This window comes from Sus scrofa, chromosome 2, assembly GCF_000003025.6.
Source record: "Sus scrofa isolate TJ Tabasco breed Duroc chromosome 2, Sscrofa11.1, whole genome shotgun sequence".
NCBI lineage: Eukaryota > Metazoa > Chordata > Mammalia > Artiodactyla > Suidae > Sus > Sus scrofa.
This window is the reverse complement of record NC_010444.4, coordinates 13,530,025-13,549,528: the sequence shown is the minus strand read 5'-3', so window position 1 is coordinate 13,549,528 and position 19,504 is coordinate 13,530,025. Positions and strand designations below refer to the sequence as shown.

The 19,504-nt window shown below is 53.5% G+C and overlaps 1 protein-coding gene and 1 pseudogene across 2 annotated transcripts; both read right to left on the bottom strand.

The window, feature by feature from the left end:
- Positions 1,296 to 5,446, bottom strand: LOC110259263 (annotated as a pseudogene). The gene is made up of 6 exons (XR_002341483.1): positions 5,338 to 5,446; positions 4,852 to 4,987; positions 4,075 to 4,383; positions 3,196 to 3,327; positions 2,259 to 2,370; positions 1,296 to 1,471 (listed from the first exon to the last, which is right to left on the bottom strand). The product of XR_002341483.1 is annotated as a proteoglycan 3-like (transcript).
- On the bottom strand, positions 10,709 to 14,861 carry LOC110259262 (proteoglycan 3-like). Its single transcript, XM_021083040.1, has 6 exons — positions 14,753 to 14,861; positions 14,266 to 14,401; positions 13,485 to 13,795; positions 12,618 to 12,749; positions 11,673 to 11,784; positions 10,709 to 10,885 (listed from the first exon to the last, which is right to left on the bottom strand). The coding sequence occupies exons 2-6, from the start codon at positions 14,324 to 14,326 to the stop codon at positions 10,827 to 10,829; spliced, it is 675 nt and encodes a 224-aa protein (XP_020938699.1). The 5' UTR covers positions 14,327 to 14,401; positions 14,753 to 14,861; the 3' UTR covers positions 10,709 to 10,826.

Here is a 19,504-nt window from a genome sequence, read left to right as displayed (position 1 = left end):
GATGTGGTGTTGCCTTGAGCTGCAGTGTAGGTTGCAGACTCGGCTCAGAGCTGACATTGCTGTGGCTGTGCTGCAGGCTGGTAGCTGCAACTCCTGTTAGACTCCTGGCCTGGGAACTTCCATATGCCACAGATAACTGCTATTAAAACAAAAGTGTTCACACAAACAACGCAAATACATGCTGACTCACACACAGATGTTTGCATATGTACAAATACAGACTCACCTGCATGCGGGATGCACAGGCTTACAAAGATGACTCAGGTACACACCAAGATACACGTCCACCCAGAAATACATGTCCCATTTCCCAAGAAGTCTCTCTCCCCCACCACCCAGGCCTCTCTGCCCGCTGAATACCCAGTTTCAAGTCTGAGCCTCCCACTTCATCCAGCTCAGACCCTGACCAGATAGAGCCCAGGCTGGGACAAAGTCAAGAGCAGCAACAGCTCTCTCTCCACGTCCCTGGGGTCGGAGAAGGTGGGAGAAGCCTGGGGCTGTAGCACCAGGACTGCAGCCCCATGGCTACCAGAGGCCCTGGATTTGGCCTCAAGGTACAGGGGTGGGGGACAGGGAGCACGAGCGAGGGGGGGGGTAAGGGGGCGGGCAGCTCCCTCCTGAGAATGTGGTCCCTCTAGGGAGGGAGGCGGGGGGGTTGGGCTGGGGCTGGGGCTGGGGCTGGGGCAGCCACCCTCCTGGGAATGGACTAGGGAGCCCAGCTCAGAGGACGTTGGGGCCTTTCCACTCACCCACAGGTGGCTGGGAGGAGGATGGGACCTAGGGGCCACCATCAGAGGGGAAGAAGACCCAGGGCCAGAGAAGCCAGTTGCCCCTGGAGGCTCCTTTCTCCTCCCTCCCAGCCATTCCCGCAGGCGGGACCTCCCTGCGCCACCCAACTCTTGAATCAGCAATATTGCCGCCTTTTGGTAAAACCACCCACCTCCCACCCCACCCAGCATCCCTTCCTGAGACCGATTGGAAACTGGAGGGCCAGTGCCCCATGCCCTCACCAAAGGCGCTGCTCCCCTGGAGGGATGAGGGAGGGCCTTCCGCAGGGAGACCGCCGCCTAGTCCACGCTCCGCCCCAGGGTGGCGCTGCAGGACACCATCCCAACGCGCCACCCCGTCCCCCCTCAATCCTGCTGGCGCCGGCCTCAGAGGTCTTTTACTTTCCTCACAACCCACCCCCTACCCCAAACCGCCCACCCCCCACGAAGCAGGAGGGCGTGCTTCGAGGGTTTTCCAACGCAGAGGAGTCCTGCAAAGCGCACGAAGAAGAAACAAGGGTCGGGGAATGCTGTGGGAAGTCTGGCTTTATTAATCGGCTTGGCTGGGGGACAAGAGTGGGTGGGGGCATCCAGGAGGGCGTCCAGGATCGAGCGGCTCCAAGGCAGGGGCTCCTTGCCTCTGGCTTAGACAGCGCAGATGAAGGCCAGATGACTTTGGCAGGAAGTTCGACGCCAGTGACCCCCTAGGTGGAGAGCACAGTGCTGTCAGGGATGTCAGCTACTTGGGAGTGGCCTGTGCCCCCCAATTCCCTCCACAGGCACCTCCTAAGTCGGCTCTGCCTGTGGTCCTCCGGATCTGACAGCCTGACTCCCACACCCCTCAGCCAACGTCTATCCATCTCTTCCCTGGCAGAGGCAACGCACTAAGAGCTTTCCATGGACGATGGCTTCATCCTCCCCATGCCTCCCAGAGGTCGGTGCTCTCATCACTCCCATTTCACAGATGAGGAAGCTGGGGCTTGGTGGGTGTGATACCTTGCCTGTATCTCAGCCAGCAAGTGGCAGAGCCGGAAGTCAATGGCCGCATTCTGACTCCAGCCCATATGGTCTTAGCCACTGTACCAAGTCCGCTCCCTTACAACTGGCAGCCGTGCTGGTCCAGTCATCTGTCCGCCATCCCTAATTCCCACAACTTTTCCTCCTCCCTCAGCCCTACCTTACACTCACCTCTGTTTCGCCCATCTCTCCAGACTCACTCCTTTGTCACCATCATCTCCAAGGAGGGAAAGGAGTCCCCAGGCCCCAGGCCTAGCTCTGTGCCCCAACTAGCCCCTGCCCAGGGCACCCCATCACCTGATTTTGCTCTGAGGCATCCTGACATCTCAGCCCTTCTCACAAACAGGACGTTGTTTCTCCAGGTGAAAGAAGGGCATGGGTTTGTGGAGGTGTGTTCAGGCAGCTCAAAGGCTCATATGTGTGGGAATCCACCTTGCCACCCCTTCCCCTGGCCTGGTGCCCAGCCCCACTCACCTCTGGAGGTCATATACACACACCGACCACTTCCATTCGCAGGATGCCCTGGGGCCCAGTATCGAAAATCCCAACGAGTCCCATCAATCCAGTGAAATGTCTTGAAAAGGATCTTGAGAAGAGATGGGTGGTTCAGAGGGTGGTATGTGGGAAGACAGGCAGATTCTGGGGCTCCAGGGAAAGCACACTCAGTTTCCCTTTCTGGGCACAGTAAGCTCCTCCACCCACCTAGGAGCCAGGTACCTTAGAGATGCACCCCTGAGGGCTTGTAGGCAATGACAATGGCAGACATAGCATCACTTGCAGCCTTCCCACAGGTTAAACTGCACAAACAGATCTCCTAGGGATCTCGTTCCAGTGCAGATTCTGATTCCAAAGGACCCAGCATTGTGCATTCCCAAGAAGCTCCCAGGCGATGTCCACATTGCTGGCCCATGCAACACACTTGAGTGGCCAATATGATGGCACTTACTCATCCACAGTCCCAGGGCCACTCTGAGAGAAGGACCCCACTTTAGAGATGAGGAAACGGAAACTTGGAGGAAGTCCTTCGGCTAGTAAGAGACCAAGCTGGAGATGGAATTTATCTCCTGACTCCAGGGATGTGCTGGTAAGCATTTAACAACCAGCCCTGGAGGAGGGAGAGAGGCACCGGGAGGGAAGAAACCTGATTTGTAACAACTGCCCATTTCCTTTGTGCACGTACATCCAGCGGGGCCGATTTCAGGCTACAAGCATGTCATCCCTGAACATGGAGTTGGGAAGAGAAGCCCTCAGTTGTCAGGTCTCCTAAGCCAGGGCTAGCCAGCTAGAGCACGGCACTGTGCGCCACTCGAAGGCCACTTCAGGCGCCAGAATGAGACTTGATGCCAGCCAGTGTTCCATTGGGGGCAGTCAGAAAGACCACCCTGTACCTGGGAGTCAGCCCCTCACTTACCCAGTGCCTGATGAAGCCTCCAATCCAGAAACGTGCTTGGTTGCGTGAACTGGTCCAGTGCTGGATGAAACGGTTTGTCCTGTAACTGTGGATGGAGATCAGGTTCCCTCGGTAGCAGGTGCTGCAAATTGTCTACAGAGAGTGCAGATGGGTTGGAGAATTGACTTTTTTTTTCTCAACAATACATGCCAAGTATTATTTAATCCTCACCACATCTCTGAGAGGTGGTACCATACATTTCCATTGACATGAAGACAAAACAGCCCTGAGGGGCGAAGTGAACTGCCAGGTAAAATAGCCAATGGCAGGTGGAGCCAGGACTTGCTACAAGTATATCTTACACCAAAACCCTTTATCGAACTAAACCAGTGCTTCTCAAAGTGCAGTTGCCAGCCAGAATTATCAATACCTGGGAATTGGGTAAAAATGCAACTTCTTAAGCCTCGGACTTGCTCAACCAGAAACTGAGAGTTCACAGGCCAGGAATCTGTGAAGGGCTTTTGGGGGGTTGGGGCATTGGCCATACCTGTGGCATGTGGAAGTTTTTGGCCAAGGATCAAGCCTGAGCCAGAGCAGTAACCTGAGCCATATGAGTAACAAGGCAAATCCCTAACTTCTAGGCTACCAAGGAACTCCCCAGAGATCTGTGTTTGAATAAGACTTCTAGGAGAGGCTGATGCATACATACTAGGCTTGGAGAACCACTGGTCTATATGATAGAGAACTGAAGGTTGAATCCACTCTCTTCTCCTCTCCCTGGCTCCCCTGCCACTCACCTGAGCTTGCCTAAATGTCCTTCGTCTAAATGATAGGGAACAGAAGGCTGAATCCACTCTCTTCGCCCTCTGCCCCCCACATAGTAGCCTCCATGTCACTTACCTGAGCTTCGTTAAATGTCCTTCGTTTCCTCACCAACACATAGGTACAGGTCTGGCCCCCAGTGCTCGCCTGCATTTGAACACTGTCTTCTTCCCTGGGACACTCCACATTCTCATCTAGGGCAGCTTGGTCTGACTCCATGGCCTCCTCATCCACAAAGGCATCTGAGAGCTGGGAGCCTGGCCTCTCCCTCTGACTCAGGCACTTCATCATTCAGGGCCAGCTCTCGCTCCTGGTCTCCTGAGCCTTCCAGATCCTGCCTCAGGTCTGCTTGTGTCTCTCCTCTGCCCTGATGGGGAGCATCATTCTCTGGGAAGAAGAGGTAAGCTGCCCTCAGGCCCGGGTCCCCCTTCTTCCAGGACCACGGACAGCTCCAGTGGCCCCACTCAGCCTTCCTAGAATGCCACCTAGAACCAAGCTGGAGGAATCGCCCTGGGCTTGGGTGACACCAGAACTCTTGCAGTACATGGACAACTGCATGCGTGCGAAGCTGATGCTGCCTGACACCACCTGAGTGTGTGTGTGTGTTTGGGGTGGGGGAGGGGCAGGAAGCGCCTGTGGGAAGTCCTTCCTCTTCACACATGGGCATTTCTCCTCGCAAAGGAGCCCCGAAGGAAAGCTCAGGTCACACTTCTGGGTCCAGGAGAAATCTCACTAGAGACGGGCTGGGTCCCCTGAAGAGGGGAGGCTGTGGCCCTGGCCCCAAGAGCAAAAGAACTCGCAGGGGCAAAGAAGAGAAACGAGAAAGATGGATGAGAAAGGGAGGGAAGGACTTACCCAGATGAAGAGCCGAAACTGTCCCCAGCAGCAGAAGGGGCAGGAGCAGGAGGCCTTTCATATCCACAGAGTCTTGGGACAGGGAAGACAGCTTCACCTGCCCTCCTTGGCGATGTCCTGTGTGTTTGCACAGTCCCTGGCACACGGCAGAGAGGCACTTTTTGCTTAACAGCTTGGTTAAAGGGCAAGCTGGAGCGCTTCCTTCTCCCCCAGTGAACAGACCAGGCGGGTTATCAGCTCAAGAACTAATGTCCCTTTTTCCCGAGAGCTCCATCACTGCGCGCAGGAAAGATGGCCGCAGAGCAGTTGCCCCTGCGGGAACAGGGCTGCGCACCACAAGGCCAGTTTCACTGACACAGGGGAAGAAGGGGAAGGGCAGTGGCCATTCGGGTCCTAAGGACAAGCTTCCTAGGAGTTTTCTCTATAGGGTGTGGCATCCTCCCAGCCCTGGGCCCGTCCTCCCTGGGCAGCAGAGGGAGCACTTACCTCTCCAGAGTCTGAAGCCCTCACACTCAGTGCCTCTGGCCGCTGGACCCCAGAGGCAGCCCTTATACTGGGCTTTTGGGGAAGTGAGAAGGGGCCAGGATGATTGCCCCAGGCTTGGGGAGTGGGCAGTGCAGCTGATAAGAGGTTTGCTTAATCCTCTCACCGTTGGGCTCTGCTCTCTGTTGGAACTCCAGGGACCTGCCTCCCGCCACATGTGGCTGCCCCAACCCCCTAGTGGGCGCAAGACAGCTCCAGATGACTAGGCATGATTCTGCTGGAAGAGGCCCTGAACAGCACTCTTTAACATCAGAGCAGCCTTCCTCTGGTCGGCATGCCAGCAAGTGAAGTGGAGGCTCCCAGGGAGCTCAGGAGAGGAGCCAGGAGGTGAAAGGGAGCCACAGCCCTGCTGAGCTCTTGTCTAGACCAGGCGCTTTACCTACATCACATCCCTGCCGCCTCACCTTCCTGACCCCTGTCCCTCGAGAGTGGGTCATCAGCCCTGCCTCAGAGAGGTGAAAAATGAGTCTCAGAGAGGGAAAGTGGCTTGCCAAGGTTATGCAGGAAGCGGGGGCACTGAGATCTCTAGTCTTTGGGGCTCCAAAACCACCTCTCTCTCGCTCTCCCTCTCACTCTCCCTCCATCCCTCCCTGCCTCCCTCCTTCACTCTCTTCCTCTCTGTCCCTCTCCTTCTCCCTCTCCTTTTTCTCACCTTTAGCCTGTGCAGAGCTTAGGCTCTTGAGAAGGTGCCTCTCCACCAAGGTTCTCAACCTTTAGGCGCTTCCCATTTGGAACCAAAGAGTTCTTTGCTGAGGGGGAGCCGTTCTGCGTCTTGCAGAAAGTTGAGCAGCATCTCTGGGCCTCTACCCACTAGGTGCCCATCATCCTTTCCCCAGGTGTGTCAATCAGAAATGTGTCCACACATTTCCAAACGGCCTCTGGGAAGCAAACTTGCCCCCGGGGAGGGTCACTGACCTGGAACATGCCATTTTGTCCAACCTGGAGGCATATCTCTGGCCAAGAGGCAGCAGCTGGAATGGAAGCATGCCCATGCAGAGCACTCAGGTGCTCTGTGGGCCACCCTCCCCGCTCCCAGACTCCCCATCTCCCACCAGCCCTCCATCACCAGCAGGGTGAGGACTAAGGGGAAGCCAGTGAGGCACTCGCTCGCCTCAGCTGCACAATGTAAGGGGACAATTAAGAATTCAGTAGACGAAATAAACAAACAAACATTTAATGCAATCTTTCTCCCCAATCAGAATCAATTGCAAAAATACCATGATGAACAAAAGTCAGAACTTGAACCACTCATGTTCCAGCCAAACTCATTGCACTTGGGGGAGCCAGCAAGTGCTGAGTCCTGTTTTGCTGGACTTGCATGCCAAGAGCCGGTGGACCTGCTGGTCAGGGTGACTCAACTCAGTGGTACCCTAGCTGGGCAGCACCAATTTGTTCCTTGGCTTCCAGCCCGGCCCTCCAGGGCTCAGGGCACCAGGGACCAGCAGCCCAGAGGGTGAAAAGGCCTGGATTCCTTCCCTTCCTCTGCTCTCCCCGTGCACCTGCAAATGGAGAAGTAAGTGTCTGAGAGGTCACTTCTGGCCTGATTGCAGAGTAACGTCTTGGCCGTTATCTCCCCAGCCCAACGGACCTGAATTTCGGCTTATCTACCTGACTTGGGGGTGGCGGGGGTTGTGGGGGTGGTGGGGATTGGCTAGTTCCAGGGCCCCAAACTGGTGTCTGGATTTCAAGCGGGAGATGTCCCCAGTGGGGTGGGGTCGGGCAGGGAGGGAGGGTTTTGCCCCTCCCCATTGTTCTCGCCAGGCCTAGACCCAGGTCAGGGGCATCATTTCACCCAGTGCTTGGGATGCCAGTAAGGTCAGCCACTCTCAGGAGAAGCTTTACAAGCCTTCCAAAAATAAAAAAAAATAACAGTTTTGCCAGCATTATTTGGTAAAATGCCCCTGTTGTACACATTAGGCCATGGCATCTCAGAGAGCTTAACTGAGTTGCCCAAGGTCACACAGCCAGTCAGAGACAGGCCCAAACTAGGTCCCCCAGCTCCTTATCCATCCACGGCTGCCTTCCCTCTGCCTCCTCTCACTGACTCCCCTTCCCTCCACTCTCTCCGTCCCCATGTTGACCCTGGTCAAAAAATTCCCATGGACTTCAGGGACATCCTTGGTGACCTTGGTGTTGTGTGTCTGATTGAAAACTGGAAGACCTTGTGTGTGTGTGTGTGTGTGTGTGTGTGTGTGTCTTTTTAGGGCCAAACGCACCACACAGGGAAGTTCCCAGGCTAGGGGTGGAATCAGAGCTGCAGCTGCCGGCCTATGCCACAGCCACGGCACCTTGGGATCTCAGTACATCTGTGACCTACACCGCAGCTCATGACAATGCCAGCTCCTTGCCACACGGAGCAAGCCAGGGATCGAGCACGCACCCTCAAAGATCATAGTCGGTTCCTTAATTGCTGAGCCATGATGGGAACTCCTGGGAGTAGCATTCTTGAAGGCCAACCACGGACCAAACAGTATGCGTCAGTAAGGCTTCTACATCCATTATTCCTCCTCATCTTTACAATCATCCCACAAACTAGTCACTGCCATTCTGGGCTCCATATCTGCTACAAAAGCTCAGGGAGGTTAAATAACTGGTCCACGTTCACACACCTAGCAAGAAGTGGCATGTCGGACCCGAGGCTGCCTGACTCTCGGTCCTGGCTTTCTTCGATTTGCCCAGAGGCGTGACCTCCAGTCTAGCCAACGGGGCCCGCCCTTTTCAGCATCCACAAAACTCCAGCTCTCTGGCTTCCTAAGAGGGATTTATATCCGCAGGGATCTCAAACTAAGCCCCTTGTCTCCGATTTCCCACCTGCCCCACATTCTGTGGAAGGCAAGCTAGTGTGGTGTCCAACAGAATCACCAGTTCAGAGTCCACCCGCCTGGGTCTCAGTTCCCCATCCATAAACTGAGGCCAATGGCAGGAACTGACCCTCATGAGAGGAGTGCTGGGAAAACTGGACAGCCACATGCAAATCAATGAAACTGGAACACACCCTCACACCGTCCACAAAATTAAACCCACAATGGCTTAATGACTTAAGCATACGCCAAGACACCATCAAACTCCTAGAAGAGAACATAGGCAAAACATTCTCTGACATCAACCTTACAAAGGTTTTCTCAGCTCAGTCTCCCAAAACAACAGAAATAAAAGCAAAAATAAACCAGTGGGACCTAATCAACCTGACAAGATCTTGCACAGCAAATGAAACCACAAAACAAACAAACAAAAAAACCCAAAAACACAACTGACAGAACGGGAGAAAATAGTTTTGAATGATGTAACTGACAAGGGCTTAATCTCCAAAATACACAAACAACCTACACAACTCAACAGCAAAAAAACCAACAACCCAATGGAAAAATGGGCAAAAGACCTGAAGAGACATTCCTCTAAAAGAGATATGCAGAGGGCCAACAAGCACATGGCAAAATACTCAACAGCCCTGATTATCAGAGAAAGGCAAACCAAAACGACTATGAGGTACCACCTCACACCAGTCAGAATGGCCATCCTCAGTAAGTCCACAAGTAACAAATGCTGAAGAGGGTGTGGAGAAAAGGGAACCCCTCTACACTGTTGGTGGGAATGTAAATTGGCGCAACCACTATGGAAAACCGTCCGGACCTCCCTCAGAAAACTGTACAGAGAACCACCATATGGCCCGGCAACCCCACTCTTGGGCATATATCCAGACAAAACTTTCCTGGAAAAAGACACATGCACCCGCGTGTGCATCGCAGCCCTGTTCACAACAGTGAAGACTGGGAGACAACCTAAATGTCCATCCACAGGTGATTGGTTCAAGAAGATGTGGTGTATACTACACCACATGGAATACTACTCAGCCACAAAAGGAAAAGCTAATGCCATTTGCAGCAGCATGGAGGGGACCAGAGACTCTCACACTAAGTGAAGGAAGTCAGGGAAAGAAAGACAAACACCATATGGTGTCGCTTATATCTGGACTCTAATATGAGGCACAAATGAACCTTTCCACAGAAAAGAAGATCTTGGTCTTGGAGAACAGACTTGTGCTTGCCAAGCAGGCAGGGAGTGGGATGGACTGGGAATTGGGGGTTAATAGAAGCAAACTATTGCCTTTGGAATGGGTAAGCAATGAGATCCTGCTGTATAGCGCTGGGAACTCTATCTAGTCACATATGATGGAGCATGATACCGTGAGAAAAAGAATGGATATATGCATGTGTGACTGGGTCATCTTGCTGTACGGTAGAAAACTGACAGAACACTGTAAACCAGCTATAAGGGAAAAAGTAAGAAATTAAAAGCATAAAACTACTGGTTAGCAGTGGCCAGAGCCCACTCCCCAGGAAGGAGATAAGTAGAGGCTGATAAGAGGAGGCTTGCCATCCAGTCAAAGTGCCAGTCTCAGAGCCACCTATGCGGAGCGCATCCTCCCTACCCCCACTCCCACTGCTCCTGCTGCTTTAAGAATTACAGTGTCAAGGAGTTCCCGTCATGGTACAGGGGGAACAAATCCGACTAGGAACCATGAGGTTGCAGGTTGGACCCCTGGCCTCTCTCAGTGGGTTAAGAATCCAGCATTGCCGTGAGCTGTGGTGTAGGTTGCAGACACGGCTCGGATCTGCCATTGCTGTGACTCTGGCAGAGTGTAGGCTGTCAGCAACAGCACCAATTAGACCCCGAGCCTAGGAACCTCCATGTGCCACTAGTGCGGCCATAAAAACACACACAAAAGAGAAGAACTACAGCATCAAGAATTAGCCTGATGCAGTACAGGATGCAGGGACCTGGGGGGAGGCCTGACCCCAACCAGCACCCCTTCCATGCCCTTGGGAGACTGACAGCAGTGATGGGGAGCTTTCTGGACCAGTCTCCATCCAAGGCAGAGGCACAGACCCCTCTACTGAGGACAAGCCTCTTCACCTAGAGGCAGGCCCTGGGGCCCAGCGCTGGTAAGGTTCAGGGCTGTGCCAAGGCCCTTGCTCCCATTGCCAGAGGCCTTTTGGTGTACATCCGTCCTGCTTCATCACCAGCCATACCCCCTGGGCTTCTCCAAACCTGTCCTGTTCCAGCAATTCCAGCACCTTTAGCCTAAAACCGCCGCCTAGTCCACGCTCCGCCCCGGGGTGGCGCTGCAGGAAACCATCCCAACGCGCCACCCCGTCCCCCCTCAATCCCGCTGGCGCCGGCCTCAGAGGTCTTTTACTTTCCTCACAGCCCACCCCCACCCCCCACCCCCACGAAGCAGGAGGGCGTGCTTCGAGGGTTTTCCAACGCAGAGGAGTCCTGCAAAGCGCACGAAGAAGAATCAAGGGTCGGGGAATGCTGTGGGAAATCTGGCTTTATTAATCGGCTTGGCTGGGGGACAAGAGTGGGTGGGGGCATCCAGGAGGGCGTCCAGGGAGCGAGCGGCTCCAAGGCAGGGGATCCTTGCCTCTGGCTTAGATAGAGCAGATGAAGGGCAGGCGCCATGCACATGAAGTTCCATGCCAGTGACCCCCTAGGTGGAGAGCACAGTGCTGTCAGGGATGTCAGCTACTTGGGAGTGGCCTGTGCCCCCACCTTCCCTCCACAGGCACCTCCTTAGTCGGCTCTGCCTGTGGTCCTCCGGATCTGACAGCCTGACTCCCACACCCCTCAGCCAACGTCTATCCATCTCTTCCCTGGCAGAGGCAGTGCACTAAGAGCTTTCCATGGACGATGGCTTCATCCTCCCCATGCCTCCCGGAGGTCGGTGCTCTCATCACTCCCATTTCACAGATGAGGAAGCTGAGGCTTGGTGGGTGTGATACCTTGCCTGTATCTCAGCCAGCAAGTGGCAGAGCCGGGAAGTCAATGGCCGCATTCTGACTCCAGCCCATATGGTCTTAGCCACTGTACCAAGTCCGCTCCCTTACAACTGGCAGCCGTGATGGTCCAGTCATCTGTCCGCCATCCCTAATTCCCACAACGTTTCCTCCTCCCTCAGCCCTACCTTACACTCACCTCTGTTTCGCCCATCTCTCCAGACTCACTCCTTTGTCACCATCATCTCCAAGGAGGGAAAGGAGTCCCCAGGCCCCAGGCCTAGCTCTGTGCCCCAACTAGCCCCTGCCCAGGGCACCCCATCACCTGATTTTGCTCTGAGGCATCCTGACATCTCAGCCCTTCTCACAAACAGGACATTGTTTCTCCAGGTGAAAAAAGGTCATGAGATACAGATATCTGTTCAGGCAGCTCAAAAGCTCTAATGTGTGGGAGTCCACCTTGCCACCCCTTCCCCTGGACTAGTGCCCAGACCCACTCACCTCTGGAAGAAAAGGACACACAGCGACCGCTCCCATTTCTAGGATGCCCTCGGGCCCAGTATTGAAAATTCCAACGACTCCCATCAGTCCACCAAAATCTCCTATACCCGTGCTGGATTAGAGATAGGCTGGGTCAGAGGGTGGTGTGTGGGAAGACAGGCAGATTCTGGGGCTCCAGGGAAAGCACTCTCAGTTTCCCTTTCTGGCACTGTAATCTCCTCTCACTGCCCACCCGGCCAGGAGCCAGGTACCTTAGAGATGCACCCCTCAGGGCTTGTAGGCAATGACAATGGCAGACATAGCATCACTTGCAGCCTTCCCACAGGTTAAACTGCACAAACAGATCTCCTAGGGATCTCGTTCCAGTGCAGATTCTGATTCCAAAGGACCCAGCATTGTGCATTCCCAAGAAGCTCCCAGGCGATGTCCACATTGCTGGCCCACGCAACACACTTGAGTGGCCAATATGATGGCACTTACTCATCCACAGTCCCAGGGCCACTCTGAGAGAAGGACCCCCACTTTAGAGATGAGGAAACAGAAACTTGGAGGAAGTCCTTCGGCTAGTAAGAGACCAAGCTGGAGATGGAATTTATCTCCTGACTCCAGGATGTGCTGGTAAGCATTTAACAACCAGCCCTGGGGGAGGGAGAGAGGCACCGGGAGGGAAGAAACCTGATTTGTAACAACTGCCCATTTCCTTTGTGCACGTACATCCAGCGGGGCCAATTTCAGGCTACAAGCATGTCATCCCTGAACATGGAGTTGGGAAGAGAAGCCCTCAGTTGTCAGTTCTCCTAAGCCAGGGCTAGCCAGCTAGAGCACGGCACTGTGCGCCACTCAAAGGCCACTTCAGGCGCCAGAATGAGACTTGATGCCAGCCAGTGTTCCATTGGGGGCAGTCAGAAAGACCACCCTGTACCTGGGAGTCAGCCCCTCACTTACCCAGTATGTGATGTAGCCTCCAATCCACAACAGTCGTTGGTTGTGCCTACTGGTCCAGCGCTGGAAGAAACGGTTTGTCCTGTAACTGTGGATGGAGATCAGGTTACCTGGGTAGCACCTGCCACAAATTTTCTGCAGAGAGAGAAGTTGGGTGGAGAATTGACTGTGTTTTCTCAGAACTCTAAGAAGTAGTACCATACATTTCCATTTACATGAAGACACAGGAACCCTGAAGGGTGAAGTGACCTGTCCAGGTAAAATAGACAATGGCAGGTGGAGCCATGACTTGGTAAAAGTATATCTTATATCAAGTACAGGTATTTGTATACCAAAACCTTTATAGTGCTAAACCACTGCTTCTCAAAGTGCAGTTGCCACATCGAAATTATTACCTGGGAAATGGTTAAAAGTGCAACTTCTTAAGCCCTAGGCGCACTGAACCAGAAATTGATGGTTTACAGCCCAGGAAAATGTGAGGGGTTTTTTTGAGGGGTGGGGGAGATTTGGCCATGCCTGTGGCATATAGAAGTTTTTTGGCCAAGGATGAAACCTGACCGAAAGCAGTAACTTAAGCCATACCACAGTCAATGCAAATCCCTAAACGCTAGGTTACCAAGGAGCTCCCCAGAAACCTGTGTTTTAATAAGACTTCTAAGAGAGGCTGATGCATACATACTAGGCTTGGAGAACCACTGGTCTATATGATAGAGAACTGAAGGTTGAATCCACTCTCTTCTCCTCCCCTGGGCTCCCCTGCCACTCACCTGAGCTTGCCTAAATGTCCTTCGTCTAAATGATAGGGAACAGAAGGCTGAATCCACTCTCTTCACCCTCTACCCCCCACATAGTAGCCTACATGCCACTTACCTGAGCTTCGTTAAATGTCCTTGGGGTCCACACCATCACGTAGAAGGGGGAATGAACCCCAGTACTGGCCTGCATTAGAACTCTGTCCTCTTCCCTGGGACACTCCACATTCTCATCTAGGGCAGCTTGGTCTGACTCCATGGCCTCCTCATCCACAAAGGCATCTTGAGAGCTGGGAGCCCTGGCCTCTCCCTCTGACTCAGGCACTTCATCATTCAGGGCCAGCTCTCGCTCCTGGTCTCCTGAGCCTTCCAGATCCTGCCTCAGGTCTGCTTGTGTCTCTCCTCTGCCCTGATAGGGAGCATCATTCTCTGGGAAGAAGAGGTAAGCTGCCCTCAGGCCCGGGTCCCCCTTCTTCCAGGACCACGGACAGCTCCAGTGGCCCCACTCAGCCTTCCTAGAATGCCATCTAGAACCAAGCCTGGAGGAATCGCCCTGGGCTTGGGTGACACCAGAACTCTTGCAGTACACGGACAACTGCATGCGTGCGAAGCTGATGCTGCCTGACACCACCTGAGTGTGTGTGTGTGGTGTTGGGGTGGGGAGGGGCAGGAAGCGCCTGTGGGAAGTCCTTCCTCTTCACACATGGGCATTTCTCCTCGCAAAGGAGCCCCGAAGGAAAGCTCAGGTCACACTTCTGGGTCCAGGAGAAATCTCACTAGAGACGGGCTGGGTCCCCTGAAGAGGGGAGGCTGTGGCCCTGGCCCCAAGAGCAAAAGAACTCGCAGGGGGAAAGGAGAGAAACGAGAAAGATGGATGAGAAAGGGAGGGAAGGACTTACCCAGATGAAGAGCCGAAACTGTCCCCAGCAGCAGAAGGGGCAGGAGCAGGAGGCCTTTCATATCCACAGAGTCTTGGGACAGGGAAGACAGCTTCACCTGCCCTCCTTGGCGATGTCCTGTGTGTTTGCACAGTCCCTGGCACACGGCAGAGAGGCACTTTTTGCTTAACAGCTTGGTTAAAGGGCAAGCTGGAGCGCTTCCTTCTCCCCCAGTGAACAGACCAGGCGGGTTATCAGCTCAAGAACTAAAGTCCCTTTTTCCCGAGAGCTCCATCACTGCGCGCAGGAAAGATGGCCGCAGAGCAGTTGCCCCTGCGGGAACAGGGCTGCGCACCACCAAGGCCAGTTTCACTGACACAGGGGAAGAAGGGGAAGGGCAGTGGCCATTCGGGTCCTAAGGACAAGCTTCCTAGGAGTTTTCTCTATAGGGTGTGGCATCCTCCCAGCCCTGGACCTGTCCTCCCTGGGCAGCAGAGGGAGCACTTACCTCTCCAGAGTCTGAAGCCCTCACACTCAGTGCCTCTGGCCGCTGGACCCCAGAGGCAGCCCTTATACTGGGCTTTTGGGGAAGTGAGAAGGGGCCAGGATGATTGCCCCAGGCTTGGGGAGTGGGCAGTGCAGCTGATAAGAGGTTTGCTTAATCCTCTCACCGGTGGGCCCTGCTCTCTGCTGGAACTCCAGGGACCTGCCTCCCGCCACATGTAGCTGCCCCAACCCCCTAGTGGGCGCAAGACAGCTCCAGATGACTACGATCCAGGCATGAGTCTGCTGGAAGAGGCCCTGAACAGCACTCTTTAACATCAGAACAGCCTTCCTCCGGTCGGCATGCCAGCAAGTGAAGTGGAGGCTCCCAGGGAGCTCAGGAGAGGAGCCAGGAGGTGAAAGGGAGCCACAGCCCTGCTGAGCTCTTGTCTAGACCAGGCGCTTAACCTACATCACATCCCTGCCGCCTCACCTTCCTGACCCCTGTCCCTCGAGAGTGGGTCATCAGCCCTGCCTCAGAGAGGTGAAAAATGAGTCTCAGAGAGGGAAAGTGGCTTGCCAAGGTTATGCAGGAAGCGGGGGCACTGAGATCTCTAGTCTTTGGGGCTCCAAAACCACCTCTCTCTCGCTCTCTCGCTCTCCCTCTCACTCTCCCTCCATCCCTCCCTGCCTCCCTCCTTCACTCTCTTCCTCTCTGTCCCTCTCCTTCTCCCTCTCCTTTTTCTCACCTTTAGCCTGTGCAGAGCTTAGGCTCTTGAGACGGTGCCTCTCCACCAAGGTTCTCAACCTTTAGGCGCTTCCCATTTGGAACCAAAGAGTTCTTTGCTGAGGGGGAGCCGTTCTGCGTCTTGCAGAAAGTTGAGCAGCATCTCTGGGCCTCTACCCACTAGGTGCCCATCATCCTTTCCCCAGGCGTGTCCATCAGAAATGTGTCCACACATTTCCAAACGGCCTCTGGGAAGCAAACTTGCCCCCGGGGAGGGTCACTGACCTGGAACATGCCATTTTGTCCAACCTGGAGGCATATCTCTGGCCAAGAGGCAGCAGCTGGAATGGAAGCATGCCCATGCAGAGGCACTCAGGTGCTCTGTGGGCCACCCTCCCCGCTCCCAGACTCCCCATCTCCCACCAGCCCTCCATCACCAGCAGGGTGAGGACTAAGGGGAAGCCAGTGGGGCACTCGCTCGCCTCAGCTGCACAATGTAAGGGGACAATTAAGAATTCAGTAGACGAAATAAACAAACAAACATTTAATGCAATCTTTCTCCCCAAGTCAGAATCAACTGCAAAAATAAACCACAAACATTTAATACAATCTTTCTCCCCAAATCAGAATCAATTGCAAAAATAGCATGATGAACAAAATGTCAGAACTTGAACCACTCATGTTTCAGCCTAACTCACTGTACTTCAGGGAGAACCCAGCAAGTGCTGAGTCCTGTTTTGCTGGACTTGCATGCCAAGAGCCGGTGGACCTGCTGGTCAGGGTGACTCAACTCAGTGGTACCCTAGCTGGGCAGCACCAATTTGTTCCTTGGCTTCCAGCCCGGCCCTCCAGGGCTCAGGGCACCAGGGACAAGCAGCCCAGAGGGTGAAAAGGCCTGGATTCCTTCCCTTCCTCTGCTCTCCCCGTGCACCTGCAAATGGAGAAGTAAGTGTCTGAGAGGTCACTTCTGGCCTGATTGCAGAGTAACGGTCTTGGCCGTTATCTCCCCAGCCCAACGGACCTGAATTTCGGCTTATCTACCTGACTTGGGGGTGGCGGGGGTTGTGGGGGTGGTGGGGATTGGCTAGTTCCAGGGCCCCAAACTGGTGTCTGGATTTCAAGCGGGAGATGTCCCCAGTGGGGTGGGGGTCGGGCAGGGAGGGAGGGTTTTGCCCCTCCCCATTGTTCTCGCCAGGCCGAGACCCAGGTCAGGGGCATCATTTCACCCAGTGCTTGGGATGCCCAGTAAGGTCAGCCACTCTCAGGAGAAGCTTTACAAGCCTTCCAAAAATAAAAACAAAAATAACAGTTTTGCCAGCCTTATTTGGTAAAATGCCCCTGTTGTACACATTAGGCCATGGCATCTCAGAGAGCTTAACTGAGTTGCCCAAGGTCACACAGCCAGTCAGAGACAGGCCCAAACGAGATCCCCCAGCTCCTTATCCATCCACAGCTGCCTTCCCTCTGCCTCCTCTCACTGACTCCCCTTCCCTCCACTCTCTCCGTCCCCATGTTGACCCTGGGCAAAGAATTCCCATGGACTTCAGGGACATCCTTGGTGACCTTGGTGTTGTGTGTCTGATTGAAAACTGGAAGACCTTGTGTGTGTGTGTGTGTGTGTGTGTGTGTGTGTGTGTGTGAGTGTGTGTGTCTTTTTAGGGCCAAACGCACCACACAGGGAAGTTCCCAGGCTAGGGGTGGAATCAGAGCTGCAGCTGCCGGCCTATGCCACAGCCACGGCACCTTGGGATCTCAGTACATCTGTGACCTACACCGCAGCTCATGACAATGCCAGCTCCTTGCCACACGGAGCAAGCCAGGGATCGAGCACGCACCCTCAAAGATCATAGTCGGTTCCTTAATTGCTGAGCCATGATGGGAACTCCTGGGAGTAGCATTCTTGAAGGCCAACCACGGACCAAACAGTATGCGTCAGTAAGGCTTCTACATCCATTATTCCTCCTCATCTTTACAATCATCCCACAAACTAGTCACTGCCATTCTGGGCTCCATATCTGCTACAAAAGCTCAGGGAGGTTAAATAACTGGTCCACGTTCACACACCTAGCAAGAAGTGGCATGTCGGACCCGAGGCTGCCTGACTCTCGCGTCCTGGCTTTCTTCGATTTGCCCAGAGGCGTGACCTCCAGTCTAGCCAACGGGGCCCGCCCTTTTCAGCATCCACAAAACTCCAGCTCTCTGGCTTCCTAAGAGGGATTTATATCCGCAGGGATCTCAAACTAAGCCCCTTGTCTCCGATTTCCCACCTGCCCCACATTCTGTGGAAGGCAAGCTAGTGTGGTGTCCAACAGAATCACCAGTTCAGAGTCCACCTGTCTGGGTCTCAGTTCCCCATCCATAAACTGAGGCCAATGGCAGGAACTGACCCTCATGAGAGGAGTGCTGGGAAAACTTGACAGACACATGCAAATCAATGAAACTGGAACACACCCTCACACCGTCCACAAAATTAAACCCACAATGGCTTAATGACTTAAGCATACGCCAAGACACCATCAAACTCCTAGAAGAGAACATAGGCAAAACATTCTCTGACATCAACCTTACAAAGGTTTTCTCAGCTCAGTCTCCCAAAACAACAGAAATAAAAGCAAAAATAAACCAGTGGGACCTAATCAACCTGACAAGATCTTGCACAGCAAATGAAACCACAAAACAAACAAACAAAAAAACCCAAAAACACAACTGACAGAACGGGAGAAAATAGTTTTGAATGATGTAACTGACAAGGGCTTAATCTCCAAAATACACAAACAACCTACACAACTCAACAGCAAAAAAACCAACAACCCAATGGAAAAATGGGCAAAAGACCTGAAGAGACATTCCTCTAAAAGAGATATGCAGAGGGCCAACAAGCACATGGCAAAATACTCAACAGCCCTGATTATCAGAGAAAGGCAAACCAAAATGACTATGAGGTACCACCTCACACCAGTCAGAATGGCCATCCTCAGTAAGTCCACAAGTAACAAAGGCTGAAGAGGGTGTGGAGAAAAGGGAACCCCTCTACACTGTTGGTGGGAATGTCAATTGGCGCAACCACTATGGAAAACCGTCCGGACCTCCCTCAGAAAACTGTACAGAGAACCACCATATGGCCCGGCAACCCCACTCTTGGGCATATATCCAGACAAAACTTTCCTGGAAAAAGACACATGCACCCACGTGTTCATCGTGTTCATCGCAGCCCTGTTCACAACAGTGAAGACTGGGAGACAACCTAAATGTCCATCCACAGGTGATTGGTTCAAGAAGATGTGGTGTATTTACGCCATGGAATACTACTCAGCCACAAAAAGAAAAGCTAATGCTATTTGCAGCAGCATGGAGGGGACCAGAGACTCTCACACTAAGTGAAGGAAGTCAGGGAAAGAAAGACAAACACCATATGGTGTCGCTTATATCTGGACTCTAATATGAGGCACAAATGAACCTTTCCACAGAAAAGAAGACCTTGGTCTTGGAGAACAGACTTGTGCTTGCCAAGCAGGCAGGGAGTGAGATGGACTGGGAATTGGGGGTTAATAGAAGCAAACTATTGCCTTTGGAATGGGTAAGCAATGAGATCCTGCTGTATAGCGCTGGGAACTCTATCTAGTCACTTATGATGGAGCATGATACCGTGAGAAAAAGAATGGATATATGCATGTGTGACTGGGTCATCTTGCTGTACAGTAGAAAACTGACAGAACACTGTAAACCAGCTATAAGGGAAAAAGTAAGAAATTAAAAGCATAAAACTACTGGTTAGCAGTGGCCAGAGCCCACTCCCCAGGAAGGAGATAAGTAGAGGCTGATAAGAGGAGGCTTGCCATCCAGTCAAAGTGCCAGTCTCAGAGCCACCTATGCGGAGCGCATCCTCCCTACCCCCACACCCACTGCTCCTGCTGCTTTAAGAGATGCAGCATCAAGAATTAGCCTGATGCAGTACAGGATGCAGGGACCTGGGGGGAGGCCTGACCCCAACCAGCACCCCTTCCGTGCCCTTGGGAGACTGACAGCAGTGATGGGGAGCTTTCTGGACCA

Bases quoted from the DNA above. Each gene is read 5' to 3' on its own strand.
- LOC110259262 (XM_021083040.1), bottom strand. From the start codon at position 14,326: ATGAAAGGCCTCCTGCTCCTGCCCCTTCTGCTGCTGGGGACAGTTTCG. The intron at 11,785-12,617 runs GTAAGTGAGGGG...TCTCTAATCCAG, and splicing joins GAGGCTACATCACATACTGG to CACGGGTATAGGAGATTTTG. The intron at 10,886-11,672 runs GTGAGTGGGTCT...CTCTCCACCTAG, and splicing joins TGTGTCCTTTTCTTCCAGAG to GGGGTCACTGGCATGGAACT.